This window comes from Panulirus ornatus, chromosome 27 (genome assembly GCF_036320965.1).
Source record: "Panulirus ornatus isolate Po-2019 chromosome 27, ASM3632096v1, whole genome shotgun sequence".
NCBI lineage: Eukaryota > Metazoa > Arthropoda > Malacostraca > Decapoda > Palinuridae > Panulirus > Panulirus ornatus.
The window spans coordinates 13651493-13668854 of NC_092250.1; the positions used below are offsets into that span (position 1 = coordinate 13651493).

General features: G+C 42.2%; 1 protein-coding gene across 1 annotated transcript in view; it reads left to right on the forward strand.

The window, feature by feature from the left end:
• The window catches only part of LOC139757672 (putative neural-cadherin 2), a 630644-nt gene that overhangs the window by 334136 nt on the left and 279146 nt on the right, over positions 1-17362 (forward strand). Inside the window, 1 exon segment of the mRNA XM_071678436.1 lies at positions 12814-12942. Within this exon segment, the coding sequence (XP_071534537.1) occupies positions 12814-12942 (129 nt within the window).

The following is a 17362-nucleotide window of genomic DNA, read 5'->3' on the forward strand; positions in this document are numbered from 1 at the left end:
ACAGATAGATAGATAGATAGAGAGAGAGAGAGAGAGAGAGAGAGAGAGAGAGAGAGAGAGAGAGAGAGAGAGAGTTCGAAAACATTTTCTCGAATAAAACTTATGAAAATGGAACACGCCTGAACGCTCGTAAAAGATTAGATGAATCCCCCTGGAAAGAAAAAGAAAATAAATACTGTTGGAATTGAAAAGAAAAATAAGCGGTGATCTGAGCTTGACAACAGATAGGAGGAGGAAGGGGTTAGGGAACCTCGCAGAGATCTCGAACCTCGCAGAGATCTCGAACCTCGCAGAGATCTCGAACCTCGCAGAGATCTCGAACCTCGCAGAGATCTCGAACGAGTTCGCAATTTGGGAAGACACAGACTAATCTAGCCTGCAACTATTACGTGGGATGTATATATATACATCTGCATACTGTGTATACCGGGAACACCTCTTTTTTTTTTTTTAAGAGATTGGATACATGGTTTAAAACTGTCCTGGATGAACACAAGATTGTGGAGTGTCTGTGTGTGTGTGTGTGTGTGTGTGTGTGTGTGTGTGTGTAGGGCCAAAGGAAACAACAATGCTAGGGAAAAGTCAGGATAAGTGGTGGACGCTACGTGCCAACACCTTGTCGTACGTTCTCTTAGTAAGCAGAGGGGATACTCTCTCTCTCTCTCTCTCTCTCTCTCTCTCTCTCTCTCTCTCTCTCTCTCTCTCGACGCACTTTCAGACACACGTAAGAGCCGAAGAAGGCCAATTGTCTCCTCGAACACCAAGGCTGGTCAGTGACACGGCCAGGGATGGGTGATTCACTTGTTTCGGATCATACCAGAAAGAAAATGGGTTCTCTTCCATGCTGGGCCTTTGGTCTTGGCAAAGCATTTCGTATTGATATCTCCACTCCACGAAATCTTGCGATCCATCTGCCATAGCCAACGGTACTCAGGGATTGGATTCCACAACGGTTAACCATCTGCCTATCGCAGGTACACTCAGAATCCATGTTGGAATGACCGGCAGAGCGAAGAGTTACCGTGAGTTGAGGGAAAAACCTTGGAATGGAGCCGAGTGACGGAGGGAGAGTTTGAAATCGGTCCTTGAAGATCCCTGGCGTGTGTGGAGGTGTGGATAAACTTTTGGCTGTTGCTGAGAGATGTGCTCTCCTCTTCTGAGGTTTAGGATAGGCTAAAGAATATGGCGTTTCATCTCTGTGATAAGGCTGTTCTAGTCTGCTTGTCTATGTCCCTCTGGAGGCGTCGGTCCTGGAAAAGAAGAAAAGAGCTGTAAAATTGCTTCTTAATCTGACGCTGGAAATGACGTCTGGATCTCCGTGCCTTTCACGGGCACGACGAAGATCCAGGATAGATTTGAGCCATCAGCTCGCTGGAGAAGATGGAGGAAAGAAAGGGAGACAGAAGCGTTCTAACACTGACCTCAAACTTGGTGTGGAGCATCGATTGATTTCGTTAACGAGTCCTGAGGTGATTACGAAAACGGATGAGCGTTCTGATGTTTTTGATCTACCCTGTGTTGATGGAAAGGAATACCTCAAAAAAATAAGTTACATTACAAAATCCTTAAGCAGTTATTAAGGAGAGAGACAGAGGTTCACGAGTAATGACACTGGCCATTACTGCTCTTGCGCCCGTTGGTTGGTAAGTTGGTTTACGTGGGCTTTTTCGACCAATCGACTGCCAGGGCGGCCAATTAAGGCCGTCAACATCAAGCTAATAACCGCCAATCGAAAATTATTGAGCGCCATTCTGCGTTCAAGGCTATATAAACAATCGCTGCGTATACGCTGCGTCTATGGCTCGTTTCAAAGCCTCGCTTTCTGATTTCCACTGGATAGTGACAGTGGTCGTGTCTTCTCGTAGGGGTGGAGAGGACAGTGTCTCTCCTCAGAAAGTTAGGTTGGTGGTGCTGAGCTGTGGGCAGGACGGTTTTAATGTTGCTGACGTCACGTGTGATGGAAGTCATTATCTCACGCTTGGCTGGCCTGAGAGAGAGAGAGAGAGAGAGAGAGAGAGAGAGAGAGAGAGAGAGAGAGAGAGAGAGAGAGATCCAGTGTCTTCCCCTTGTATTAGATACGTCGAATGCATATGTTCGAAGCCTGGTTGGTTGTGGCAGTCGGTCCACAGTCAACAGTCAATTCATCCAGCCTAAGAGGATGGTCGATAGAATTCATACCTGGCCCAGTCTCTTCACCTTGTATACCTGTATTATGTCTTTATTCCAATATATGTGTTGACACGCAGACACAACATGCATAATGATAATAGGATAATGATGATAATGAGAATGAGTGATACAAACAACCATAATAATAATAATGATAATAATAATAATGTTAATAATAATAATGGTAATAATTATGATAACAATGATAATGGTAATGATAATAATGATAATAATAACAATGATAATGATAATAATAATATTAATAATGATTATAATAATAATAATAATGATAATCTAATAATTTCACATTGAGATAATTTCCTAAAAATCCTAAAAGTATTGTAAATAATGATAGACACAATCGAAAGTTAGGGTGAGGGTACAGTTTGCACATTCTTGGTAAGGATGTCAGAGGTGCAGGATACAGCTGTTGTGGGGGACGGAGGATATGACCATAGGTAGGACAAGACTGGTTTAGGAAGGAGTTGAGACGTTCAAAGGATCAAAGATACGAAAACAGGGAAGCAAACATGAAAGATATATACATATATATTTCATGTGTGGCGAGGTGGCGATGGGAATGAATAAAGGCAGACAGTATGTATTATGTACATGTGTATATATGTATATGTCTGTGTGTGTATATATATGTATACATTGAGATGTATAGGTATGCGTATTTACGTGTGTGGACGTGTATGTATATACATGTGTATGTGGGTGGGTTGGGCCATTCTTTCGTCTGTTTCCTTGAGCTACCTCGGTAACGTAGGAAACAGCGACAAAGGAAAATAAATAAATAAATGAATATATACATCTGCCAGTCCTTTATCCTCCTCTTAAACACTGTAAATATCAAAGATGAAAACATCGGCAGTATTAAGTCCATTGTATTTTCCAAAAGGAGAACAACCACAGACATTATCACTGCGTTTAGGGTTCAGTTTGCGTACGTACGTGTGCACGGGTGATTAATACCGCACAGTATGGCATAATTACACCGACTGCTGTCAGTACACCTGCTCTGAAATCTCTCTCTTCACGTCGAGAAGTGTATCTATAACAGTCGAAATGATTATCATTACCGTGAACTTGCGCAGAAACGTTGTTTTGACTACCGGCGTTCAGTAATTGGCTAACACGATTGATCGGCACGGTTATTGGCTCAGCATTATAGACTGTCACTATATATATATATATATATATATATATATATATATATATATATATATATATATATATATATTATTATTATTATACTTTGTCGCTGTCTCCCGCGTTTGCGAGGTAGCGCAATGAAACAGACGAAAGAAATGGCCCAACCCACCCCCATACACATGTATATACATACGTCCACACACGCAAATATACATACCTACACAGCTTTCCATGGTTTACCCCAGACGCTTCACATGCCTTGATTCAATCCACTGACAGCACGTCAACCCCGGTATACCACATCGCTCCAATTCACTCTATTCCTTGCCCTCCTTTCACCCTCCTGCATGTTCAGGCCCCGATCACACAAAATCCTTTTCACTCCATCTTTCCACCTCCAATTTGGTCTCCCTCTTCTCCTCGTTCCCTCCACCTCCGACACATATATCCTCTTGGTCAATCCTTCCTCACTCACTCTCTCCATGTGCCCAAACCACTTCAAAACACCCTCCTCTGCTCTCTCAACCACGCTTCCCTTATTTCCACACATCTCTCTTACCCTTACGTTACAGCAGTCGGCACTCATCCATAAAAGATTATTATACCAACTTGTATATGTGACAGAATATTGTGCTGAATTGATGTTACTTGCAGATATTCATTGGAGGAATATATGTACTCCTGTTACCAACCATAGTGTGACGTTAATATAACCAAAAGCCACGCCTCCCCATTCAGTATATATATATATATATATATATATATATATATATATATATATATATATATATATATATATGATCACAATAGTCCATGATGGTATGAAGGTGAAATCGCACTTCAGTAGAAGTTCATACAATTTTATTTAACATGTAATTTTTCTATACATGTGGCACGACATGTTTCGTGGAGACAATCCACCTCATCAGGTGCCAGTACTTAACAAAGTTATTTAAATCCCAACATCACGCTTGAGTCCCGCCGTCCAGCACCAATCTGTACAGACCAACCACTGTCCGCTTTGTGTGGCAGTAACCGTTGTAAGGGAGAGTGACTAAGGTGGGTCACGTGGCGGGGGTTGACCTGGGTAGCTGAGTGTGTCTTGAACAACTTTCATTTTATGTTTTCGTGTTTTGTCATTTCTCTCATAATGATCTGGTTAATGCTAGGTTGGGCTTTGAAACTGCCTGGGGGAACAAACTAAAGTTCTTTATTAGCAATTAAGACAGGTTCAGTGACGTAGTTGCCTCTGCCCATAAAAAACTTCCATTGACTGAGTTGAGCTTTGTGTTTCCAAGATGACGGAGGTAATTTTTAAAGACAGACATTTGGTCTTGCAATAGGAAACCCTATTAGTCCGAGTCTTAGTAATTTATTTATGGAATATATTGAGACTGAAATTTTCACTTCAGTCAATAATCATCCGAAAGTCTGGTTTAGATGAATGTATATGTCATACTTCGTGTACAAATACACATGCAAAGATCTTTGAACGTCCGAGTTGTGCATCCCTTTAGTTCCTCGTTCAAAGACCTAGGCCAGATATCTGGGAGAAGATGGTTGCAAAGTGAGTAAAAATGGTATAAAAACGGACGTAGAGGAGAACAGGCGGGGAATATTCAAGAAAGAGTGTGAAAGCTGAGTGGATTTTGGCTGGAGACAGGAGAAATATGGGAGGCGAGAAGCAGGGATGGAGTGGGATGAGGGGAGAGATGGGTTTTAGGAGGTAGTGAGAGACCTGGAGAAGTGAAACTGAGCTAACATGAACAGGGACAAGCCTGCATATACTCCACAGGTCAGAAAACACCTGAAATAAAACTGCTGTTATCTTTCGCATTTTTTACGGATTTATCTATTATTATTATTATTATTATTATTATTATTATTATTATTATTATTGTTATTATTATTATTTTAATTATCATTGTTATTAAATTTTAAATAGGATCGTTCACATGTATAAAGGAACGAACAAAGGGATATTTTTTTCACCCTGTGGAATCAATTTTGCATTGAGGGTTCCAGAGCTAAGTCCACAGGCTGGCTAAGCGAAAAGAACTCTCATTTTCTCTCTACCCTGCAAACCTTTTTTTTACATTACGTTTTACGTCCCGCACAATATTAGGATTTGAAATCATTTTTCATGGGCATTACGTACAGCGGAGCAAGCTGCCGTAAGACTGATAGCCAAGAGAAATATTTGGGCTTCCAATAGCATAATAAACCTGATTAATCCCCCTCACCATCCAGTGGGTTGTAGATAACAGTGCGTTGGCTATTGCCTGCCACTTGCATGACGGAGATGTTAAATCTCCCATTATTGCTGCTGAGGTTACCGGAGGCAGCGAGATATTCATACTATTACTAAGGTTGACTGACTGGACTCAGGCTCTTCTCGTCAATTATTCTATATAGGGCCTTCCTTCCTTTTTCCCTCATCTATACAGGGCCCTCCTTCTTTCCTTCCTTGTTCCCTCATCTCTTGCCTTCCTTGTTCCCTCATCTATATAGGGCCCTCCTTCCTTCCTTCCCTCATATCTTGCCTTTTTCTTTCGTTTCGTCCAACTGCAGCATTCATGAAGTGGTTTATGGGCTTCGCCTTAACTTCATTCTTTTTTTTTTTTACCACTTCAGCATCTCTGGAATGCCCGAGGGTGATCTTATTGCTCTGTTCTTCTGATAGGTATAGATACAGGAGGTGTTTAACCGATGACTACACTCCAGATAAACTCACGTTCGCTGTACCATTCTTCACGAAGAGAAACATCCTCACGCATCTGGTTATCGACTTCCCGGCTCATATCCACACACACACACACACACACACACACACACACACACACAGAGTCCTGCCAAGCGTCACCTCATTTTCGCAGCTGGTCTTTCACACATGCAGCCCTCTGGTGAACACTATCCCCCGTTACATATGATGCAGTAAATACTCAAGAACCAAAATTCTATATCTTGAAAACTAGATCACTTTTCGCCCACTTCTCCTTTTCGGCTGTACACTTCGCATCCTCTTCGGCTGCATGGTGTCAGTAGGTTGGACATAGCCCAGAATTTACTTTTGCAATTCACACATATCCAACGAAAATACACTCGATTTCTCTTCTGATTTGATAAGTCGACACTTTTCTTTTCCAGTTATTCACACCTCACAAAACCTTGCCTTGACATTCCTTGAGTTGGCTCGCATTCTTAGTGAGTCGAGTTATTGTCTCCTTTGGATACTTGAAAAGCAAATCTAAACCTTAAAGTTTTCTTTTTCAACCGGTGCTTGTATGAAGTCGCTGTGTATCCTCTCTCATTCATTCTCTCGTTGGTTTTTGACGGTCACAGCTCCGGTGAAGTTTATATACCACCGCACGACACACACTGCATCTAGAACTCTCCCTACGCACACTCTCTCTCTCTCTCTCTCTCTCTCTCTCTCTCTCTCTCTCTCTCTCTCTCTCTCTCTCTCTCTCTCTCTCTCTGTATTACCTTGCCAGAGTATACGAGGAGCCAGCAAACCCCTGCACATGATCTATGGCATGATTATTCGTCTAACGAAGTTGTCCATCTCTATCTTCGTTTGTTTTTTAATGTATGTAATCTACAGACTTCTAAAATCCAGTGCCATGCACCTGTCCCCCTAAACCCCCATTAACCTGATGGGAGAAATACCTTGCAGTACCCTCCCTGGTTTTAGGAGATTCGTCTGCAAAATAGCGCAGGATTATTGGCTCTGTCGTCTGCAGCTTCACTTGCTGCTACGTACAGAAAGAACTCCTCGTGAAAAATGGCCTCTGAAACTGATAGTTAGTCCAAGTTTAGGGTCAGTGTTGATGCAGTGTTATTTCGTGGCGTTCATCTCTATCGAAATGTACCCCCCCCTGTATAGTTTAGTGACGATGAACCACCTCCATTGCAAAGCGATTATGGAGCTAATTCACTCCATTGTAAAATTGTGCCATAGCCCGACTTGAAATATAAGCGCCATGCTTAATACTTTCGCTGATTTTCAAATTAGAATTTGTTTTGGTGTGTAGTTTCCACATTTGTTTCCCGTTTCATGATAATCCAGAGGGAGGGTAAAAAAGTGTAATTGCAATAATAGCCAGTTACCGCCTGATGGCGCTCGTTGGATGAGCTGTAAAAAATATCGAGAGGAAAAGATATTCATTCAGTATCGTCATATTGGAAGATTGCAGTACCGGTCGGATGGATGCGAACATAAGTGGCTGAACACTACTTTCCTTCATTAACTTCTTGTATTGTAAGGTTTTCACGTTTTGCAGAGACCCTGTTGATATTGTAAGGACACACACACACACACACACACACAAGGGACCTCCGTGGTGTAACGGTGAGCGTTACCGACTGTCACACGTACACGGAGGGCGCCTGTGACCAAAGCCACATAGGCTCAAATCCTGGTCATGACAGCCAATCCAGAGTCCACCCAGCTGTTCATCCTCCTTTGGGAGCTGGACAGTGAAATGGGTACCTGGCATAGGCTAGGGTATGTGTAAGCATATATACAAGGTTTAGAGAAGGGACAACACGAGTGTAATACTCTCGTAACAATCAACTAATGATCACACACACACACACACACACACACACACACACACACACACACATTTATATTCGAGAAAAGTTTATCTGTGGCCATGGGAATGGCCTTCACTAATTCAGCAGTTGACTGGATTTGGTGAAACATCCCATTTTTTAATGTCCTCCCCATATCTCTTAAATTACTGGTACGCAAAGCTGCCCAAACAGACACACACACATGTACTCACACAAACATACACGTATGTATGTACGTTGTATCTAACAGGTAATGACTATTGCTTGATCATGAAGCCAGAAGTTGTGACACGCTGTTTTGAAATACAGAATACAAAATCACATGAATTTCCTTTTATAACATGCAACACATACGCAATGCCTGTATTCTCATGAGAGAAATGACAGAATTATATTGCATCACGTGAGGTGTATGTAGTGGGTGTATCAGAACATCTCTCGAGGGTGTATCGGATGAATAAAGCTCACAACACAGAGGTCGAGTGTACTTGTGTACCTCCGTGATGGTGCAATGATTAGTTTTGCGTTCGAGAGCATATGTTCGGGTCCTGGTTTACAGCAGTCGGTCCACAGTCGAACCAGCTGTTCATCCTCCTCCCCTAGGGTTGGTCGATCCGATGAGTACCTGCCTTGGCTTGGGTATAATTAGGGGATATGGCTTTAATGAGATAGCCTTGATTAAGGTATCCAGTTGCTCGGGGCCATCTCAGATAACATTAAATTGTTCTCTGGAAGTTGATTTAAGATCACCTGTACGGCACTGTTGCCTGTATACCTTTGCCTAGAGATCCCTAGAGGTCAATTCATTGTCTCGTGAGGGAGACAGACCCCCTAGCTCTCCAGCAGGCAACACCTCGCCCATTACATAGAGGGAGTGGATGGTTGGCTTGCTTACTCCCTTTCAAGGGGCGCCCGTGCATGCCACCTCCTCCTCCTTCCAGCCACGCAACGTCTGCCTCCCTCTCGTCTCATTTTAATAGGTTCTGTAGTCTATTCAAAACACTTCACTGCTTCAATTTGCACCGCTTTCTCGACTGATACAAGATCCCCCACCCGCTCTCCTCTTTGTCACACCTATTCGTCTTTCTTATTCTCATCTCACTACTCTCCTCCTAAAGCCAGTTACCTATTTTCTCTGAAGGTCATCAATGATATTCTTTCACTTCATCTCGTTATACACCATCTTTTGTCCCTTTCTCGTGACCTTCTGCCATTTTCTCTTGTACTCCTCCCCTGCAGGACCTTCTGCCATTTTCTCTTGCACTCCTCCCCCGCAGGACCTTCTGCCATTTTCTCTTGCAATCCTCCCCCGCAGGACCTTCTCCCATTTTCTCTTGCACTCCTCCCCGCTGGACCTTCTGCCATTTTCTCTTGCACTTCTCCCCTGCAGGACCTTCTGCCATTTTCTCTTGCACTCCTCCCCGCTGGAAGTAGAGTATTTGGGAAATATTTCTTAGCGTTTCCTGAACATTATCTGTAAGAGGCTTTCTGTTGGATGACTTGAGATCTGGGGAAGTACGAAGTAGATGACCTCCTGACATATCTCTCTCTCTCTCTCCCTCTCTCTCTCTCTCTCTCTCTCTCTCTCTCTCTCTCTCTCTCTCTCTCTCTCTCTCTCTCTCTCCCCCCGACCGCCCGCTCTCTCTCCATATCCTGTGCACAAGTGCCTGATTCTGGGTCAGTTGACTTGTTCTTACGTTTCACCGCTTCTGAGAACAGTTGTTGTTGGGAACTGCATTTGTGGTCATTTAGTAGATTGATCGCTAGTGATGTGAGGCGCTGTGAAGGGGGCTGCCACAGAGTAGCGAACACGGTCAGAAACACTTCTGTGGTATGAGTAGTGGTCATAGTCATGGATAGATCAGCTGTTTTTCATTATTATTATTATCATTATCATTATTTCATATATTTATTTACTGTACTTTGTCGATGTCTACCGCGTTAGCGAAGTAGCGCAAGGAAACAGACGAAAGAATGGCCCAACCCACCCACATACACATGTATATACATACACGTCCACACACGCACATATACGTGCCTATACATTTCAACGTATACATATACATACATACACAGACATATATATATGTACACATGTACATAATTCATACTTGCTGCCTTCATTCATTCCCGTCGCCACCCCGCCACACATGAAATGACAACCTCCTCCCCCCGCATGCGCGCGAGGTAGCGCTAGGAAAAGACAACAAAGGCCACATTCGTTCACACTCAGTCTCTGGCTGTCATGTAATAATGCACCGAAACCACAGCTTATTTATCATTATTATTATTATGGTATAACCCAGGACCCCTTCTCTCGGGGTCCCTGCTGCTTCAAGGCTGCGCTACGATCAGTAGCTGGGAGAGGATGATGTTCCTTTGGAATGAGATCATCAATTAATCACTAGACCACCAACCAGTAATGATAATTGTTTCATGAAGAACCTTTTTCACTTTAATAACACTCATCACAGTGTTTCTATACAGTCCCTTACACGAATAACGAATAATTGTGTGATTTTGAACGATCAATCCGACATCACACACGGTTCTCATTAATTGGTCTTCTGTCAATATCTCCCTCATTATCTAACCACCAAATATTTCCGGGACTTCTCAGAATGTTTCTCCTCTGAGCTACACGAGTGAACCAGAACTTCGTCACAGTTATCGACAGTTTTCTCTTCGAATATACAGCTCGTTAGTACCTATTGGGGCTTGATAAAGAATACATAAGCACCTTAAGTGTATCGGTTTCCAAAAGCGAGTGCTTAGAGAGAGTAACCTGGAGGGGCAGCTCTCTTTAATTCTACACCTTATCTTGTTTTCGGAGTTTTATCTTTCTCCTCCCAGTTTTATCTTCTCTTCTCCCTCTTTATCTCATCTCGATGATGAGTCTTCACGATTTATTATCATTCCAGACTATCATTTCGGACGAGTGAAGGTTCTAATTGTGAATTCATGATATGATGAAAAAGGAATTTAACTTTTCCCCGTTCGTGGAGTTCTAAAATTCATTTAGCTTTAATCCAGTCAGGATCAACGAACTGGGGATTCATCTCCAAACTTCAGCAAGAGATGCCAGTATGTTGTGTGAACCTTACCCTTGGTGTTTTGACTCAAAAGAATAGAAAATGTCGATTACATGTTCGTCTGTCAGAAGTTTCTTTTCTGAACGCTTTTCAAGAATACGAGACGGTATTCAGTCTCAACTTATCACCTTCTGTGAAAGTGTAATCTTTGTTTGAATGTATGTTTGAATGTATATTACGTATTTATGACACTAATGAAGTTTCTCGCCAAAAGACAAACGTATGAGGGTATCTGATTCCATATTCACATGATGAGCGACATTTACAGTAGAATCCAAATGCGTCACGTAAAATGGCAATATGTGTTTCCAGTTTCAATTAAACCCTCGTATTTCACGGCCACACCTAATGTGATTTAAGGAAGCAGACAGAATTTACATACTTAAATACTAAGGTCAGTGTCTGTCCCCCGGGAAAATTAGATGAGATTTTCTTAGTTCAGAATTGTAGTCGAAGGTGAAAGTCCATATACAGCTTCCCTGATCTACCTGGTCCTTGACGCAATGTGGAGTAGTGATGGCTTGAGCTATGTCTGATTGGATTTTCCTTTCCCTGGTTACGTGGGTTTAACCACGCTGCAAAGGTCGAGTGAGCTCCCAACACCAACACATGTTGGCTATTTTCTCTCCTATACTTCTCGTTCTTCCGTTCTCGGTCTGTCAAAACTGGAATTAGTCATTTGTTTAAGATGAAATTCTAAGAAAGAATATTCGAAACTGTATTAAGAGCGCTGAATAGCCTTAGATGCCTCAGTGCTTGGGTTCTAAGCCTAGATTTTATGATCTAATCCCCATCTACAACATGGTAAGGTTGTCTGCCTTACAATATTACCAGTTGTAACTGGCGAGGCTCTAGTGATGTTTAGACAAGTTTCCCCCCCCTCTCTATTTTCGCATAATCTCAGACCACAAAGTTCCCCTCCATCACCAAAGGCCTTGTGCACTTCTCAAGATCTCTGATATTAAGACGAATATGATAGTACGAAATACCACACACTTAATATTATCCCATGATCGTCTACGGTGCCCGTATACTGAAACTGTATCCCGTAATCAGTGAATGAAGTGAATGAATGAAGTTAATGAATAAGTTCAGGGTAAAGCTCTCTTCATTGTGGGGATTATACACACGACTTATTCTTTCCTATTGATATTAGTAAGACAGACACAGATATAATGAGCCAGACGGAGGACTGAAAGATGGGTAAATATACCCTTGAATAAGTCTCCTATAGTGCGTGTGTGTGTGTAGGTATGTGTGTGTGTGCTCTGTAATCACAGACCGATATAAATCATTTCGCTCCAGCGCAAGATATTCTCCAGACAATGTACATAGTGATTGGTATATTATAGGTCTCCCGATCGTATGTGCGGCTCGTCCAAGAAGCGTAAGTTTGGGCAGAATGTATAAGGTTATTTAGTTTGATATTATCATCATTAGTAGAGTAGTAGTAGTAGTAGTTGTAGTAATAGTGGTAGAAGTAGTAGTAGTAGTAGTAGTAGTAGTAATAGTATCATTATTATCAATATTGTTATCGTTATTATCATCATTAGTAGAATAGTAGTATCAATAGTGGTAGAAGTAGTAGTAGTAGTAGTAGTAGTATAAGTAATAGTATCATTATTATCATTATTGTTATCGTTATTATCATCATTAGTAGAATAGTAGTAGTAATAGTGGTAGAAGTAGTAGTAGTAGTAGTATAAGCAATAGTATCATTATTATCAATATTGTTATCGTTATTAGGAGCATATCAAGTCTGTTATCTCTACAGTAGCCAGTGGCAGTATCCTTACCGTCAATATCTACATTGCAGCAACGCGCCTGTTATCTGGGAGCGGCGTGGGGCCTCTGGAGTTCACGGAGCCGCGCTACTGCGCCCTCGTCAGCGAGGACGCTCAGGTGGCTACGACAGTGGCTGTTGTCCTCGCTGTCCACAAGCAAGGTGAGTCGTGATTGCCTCGTGTGTGTGTGTGTCTGTGTGTGTGTGTGTCTGTGTGTGTCTGTGTGTGTATTTAGATTTATGATCGTACTTTATATGTCTTTTAAATGTATTTGTGTATCTTTTCCATTTTTGATATAAAACTACATGACCACTCATGAGTACTGTAATACTGCACTGTACAGAATGTTCGTGGACTGACTGATGTATAAACTTTGTGAATACTGCATGAGCCGAAGCTGCCAGAGAGATGAGTGAAAGTGGGAACCACAGAAGTGTACCAGGTTCGTGGTGGAAGGTAGGACGTTGTGGGAGAATGAATCAGTCTGTATGCATCAAAAATACAACGAATCGATGGGATGAGGCCAAAGAAAATAGGCGTTTTATTAATGAAGAATAGCGGATTGGTACGCTGTCGAACTGTTGTGGGACTTTGGAAAATTGATGACACATGAATCGGTGGGTAAGATCGTTGGAGAAACCTGAGCTGTATCTTGGCCACGAAGAAAAAACTATTGAACGCCATCGATCGAGATTTTATCATGGCCAGAAAGTTTTGTGACAGCAACCAATGGTGGTCAGTGGCTTCAAAATTACGATAGGTTTTGTCATTGTTGTTTGAAGTCCTGATTTCTGTTTTCAGTCGTGAAGTGATTCATGTAATGGCCGTGCAGTGTGACAAAAGCATGAGAGGATAGGATGGCGTTTTGCCACACTTGCTGCATGCAGATATTACTAACGTAGCTGGATAAGGAGTTGAGAAGAAGAGCAAGTGACTTGGAGGATGTAAAGAGTTAAATCCGAGTAATTGGAAGAATTCCTCTCGTCATAATGAGACAGTCCAAGCGTAGTGTGAGCAACAGAGAGGAACTGATAATATATAAGGGCAGAGGGAGTGATCATTCCCCTTTTATTTACTGTGATACAATAGGACAGAAGTCGAGAGTTGAGAAGTGCAATGAAAAATACAAGAGATGTTTTGACAGCTTTCGTGAATGGAGAAAGAGTCTTAAGCAAACTATGTAGGTCAGTATAAGGTAGAATTCAGTACCTCTGAATGCAAAAGGAATCTTAGCTTTTGGTAAGTTTTAAAAAAAATGATCCAATCGGAGAGGGGGAGATGATTAGGTTCTAGAGCTTCAAAAGGAATTAATGGAATAGTTATTAAGAGAAAGTATGATAGATTCTTCTAGTTAGGAAGTTAATATAAGATTGGCGTGAGAGTGAAAGGCTCTTTAAGATGTAGAAACCCACGGAGAACGGAGAGCAGATGGATCATAAATGAATAGTAGTTGAGTTACAGGTTCGAGACGTTGCTTTGGTTATATCGGCTTCTGGCCTGACAACTGTCAGGGGGGGTCACTGAAAGCCCTCAGCTTCATATTGCCACCACACAGTCGAAACTAAAACTTGAGGGCACGTACGCTCCTGCCGTATGTATGTCTGGCTCTTCAGACTTCGGACGAAGTAGACTAGTGTTCCTTCGACCTCGAGAGAAAGAGATTTTTTCTTTTTTTGAGATGATGGCGACGACGCTTCGAAAATAACGTGGCGAAGGTTTCGTATTTTGTTCGATGTTTGACCAACTCGCTTTGGTGGGCCATAATGATAATGATGATGTCTTTTTTTTTTTTTATAGTCTGTGTATTAGGAACTGTGGGACCTACTCTCTCTCTCTCTCTCTCTCTCTCTCTCTCTCTCTCTCTCTCTCTCTCTCTCTCTCTCTCTCTCTCTCTCTCTCTCATTACTTTCTTTATCATTATTGTCATATCTTTATTGTAGAAACTAATGCTGGATTGCATGTGGCGATTTTATCCACCTTTTTTGTTTTTTTTTTTTACCAATACTGAGAATTAGATTTCAATGACAGTTTCAGTGAATACAACTCTGTCATTACCTCGAGTGGACGCATTTTTTGTGACGGTGTTGAATCCCACGGGACGAAATTAAAGATCCACTTAGGACAATTTTAGGGTACAGATCGCCGTAGCTACCTCGACTGCACTTATGGGGAAAGGTATTTGCGTGACGTGTTTAATCCAACGAACGGAATTAAAGAGTATGTGAAAGTATTACCAAGAATTATACTTCACAGACCAAAGGGATTCTAAACCCCAGCAGCAGGATACGTACTGTTCCTTATCTAGGATTCCATCTAGTGGACCTCAGTGCAATGAAACTGACTTTCGATTGCTCATGATTCGCACTGGAGAGGCTCTTGCGAATTGAAATTGTAGCCAGTGTTACGAAATGATAAAAAATGTGCCTTCTCTCCTCCCACACAAACAAAAAAATTGTAAGTGTGACGTCTAAAGGAAGAAAATGTCACACACACACACACACACACGCGTGGAATGGAGAAACCCTGACAAAAATATTTTGGACGAGGCCAGAAAGGAAACTCGAAACCCTTTCTCATTGAGTTCGTCCAACGTAAATTGTCGGTCCTAGACCAGGTTCGTCAGGCCGAGGCATTCTGAGGGAAGAGATAGTATGGATCATATAGAAATATAGCTCCTGTTACCCCCTCTCTTGTCATTCGGATGGAGGAAGAGCTTACTCGAGGCTGACATCTGGTGGCTTTGCAGGAAGGCGTCTTGGAGCGGTAGTGTGTGTACCCACTGAACACCTAGTAAATAGATGGGTTGTATTATGCGTGTATGTTCGTCAAGCGCTTTTACGTTCCTCCTGGGCCGAAGGGTGTCCAAGATGGCTTGACGCGTGACTTACCATTAGAATCCCATTATTTAGGCCAGGTAACACAGCTGACACTCGTACCCTTAAGAAACACAAGTGCCATTATCCTAGAGCCAAGAAATACTACTATTACTTAGACCAGACAACAGGCTACCATCATTCAAGTAACATGACCACAGTTGCTAAAATCAAGTAACACGACCAGCATCACATAGAACCAAGTAACACAGCTACTATTTGATGTAAGTAAACGAACTACCACATTGCAGGGCAAATGAACACGACTGCCATCATTAAGACCAATTAACAACACTACCATCATTAAGAGCAAGTTGTACGACCCTCGTCATTAAGACCAAGTAGCAAGACCACCACAACCAAGTAACTTAACAGTTGTTACTTAATCTAAGCAACACATCTACCCAGTTTTATGCCAAGGAGTAAGACTACACAGTCACTTATGTACGTAATATGATTACCATCACATAAATCGTGGAACACATCCCTGCAATTATTCACATCACGTAAGACACATTCTCTCTCACTGAAACCAGTTAACAAGACTCATCTTTCAGACCAGGTAACACAAGTTATCATCATTTAGAGCAACCTTACGAACCCTCATTGGAGAGACTTAAAACGACACCCTGGCCTCTCGATACGGGCCCTGTAACCATACATGTTGTTGGGACTATAATCATAAGCCATACCATTCGGACCCTCTGAACATCATCATCATCATAACAGGGGAGGAATGATGCACATCATGTGATGCCAGCGAACATCAACTTGACCCTGAAGTAACATGACTGAACAGCATTCTCCTGTAGAAGCATCAGAGGCAGACATCCTTCTACCCACATTACCTGGCAAATGGCAGATGAGTAACCTTCGAACATCTCTTCAGCTGCATAGAAAACGCGCAAACAGTTTTCGGAACAAGCGAACAAAAAGCCAATGGAATTCTTTTCTGGTGGTGCAAGCTCAAGAAGGCAAAGTGTCTCACGTCTAGAGTACACTCCAGCGAGACAAAGAGCTGTAAAGGTTCCATTTAGATGGCCTGCATGGCATCTCTCCTTCATGCAGAAGGATGTGCGCGCGCGTTTTGGGGTTTCACCCCAGCGGGATGAAGTGCTCTTGAGAGGTTCTTGCAGAAGGGGTTGTACCCATCCTGGGGTTCACCCTGCCGTCTTGAAGAAAAGTCTATGTATAGTTTCCTGCTGGAGCAGCCGCCATGCCTGACAAGGGTTTAAGCTCAGCTTGGGGAAGTACTATGAACGACCCAGTAATAAGCGTTTGCATTCTTACATGTTGTTCTGAAACATGGCAACAGTAATATGAAGGATCCTGCAGGAGGGCATCACCGAAGACAAAATAATTCTGCAGAAAGCCACGCGTTCTCGGTAGCGGCTAACCCTTAAATGGAACTAGGAATTTATATTAAGAATTTTTGACCCAGAATATTTGGAACAATTTGTATATTAAGAATTGTTTTGCCCCGAATACTTCGATGATGAAGGAGGGTACGCGCGGTCTTTGGGGAAAATAGAATATGTTATCCGTAGTTATTTAAGAAAAATATGTTCAGAGAAAAGTAAAGATGAGAGAACAAAGTTATGGAGAACAGTTCTACCGCCCTCCTTCCAGCGACAACTTGTTCCTCCCAATACATATTCTCAGATTCTCTAAACATTATTATTATTCTCAAATATTACACGACTCTCAG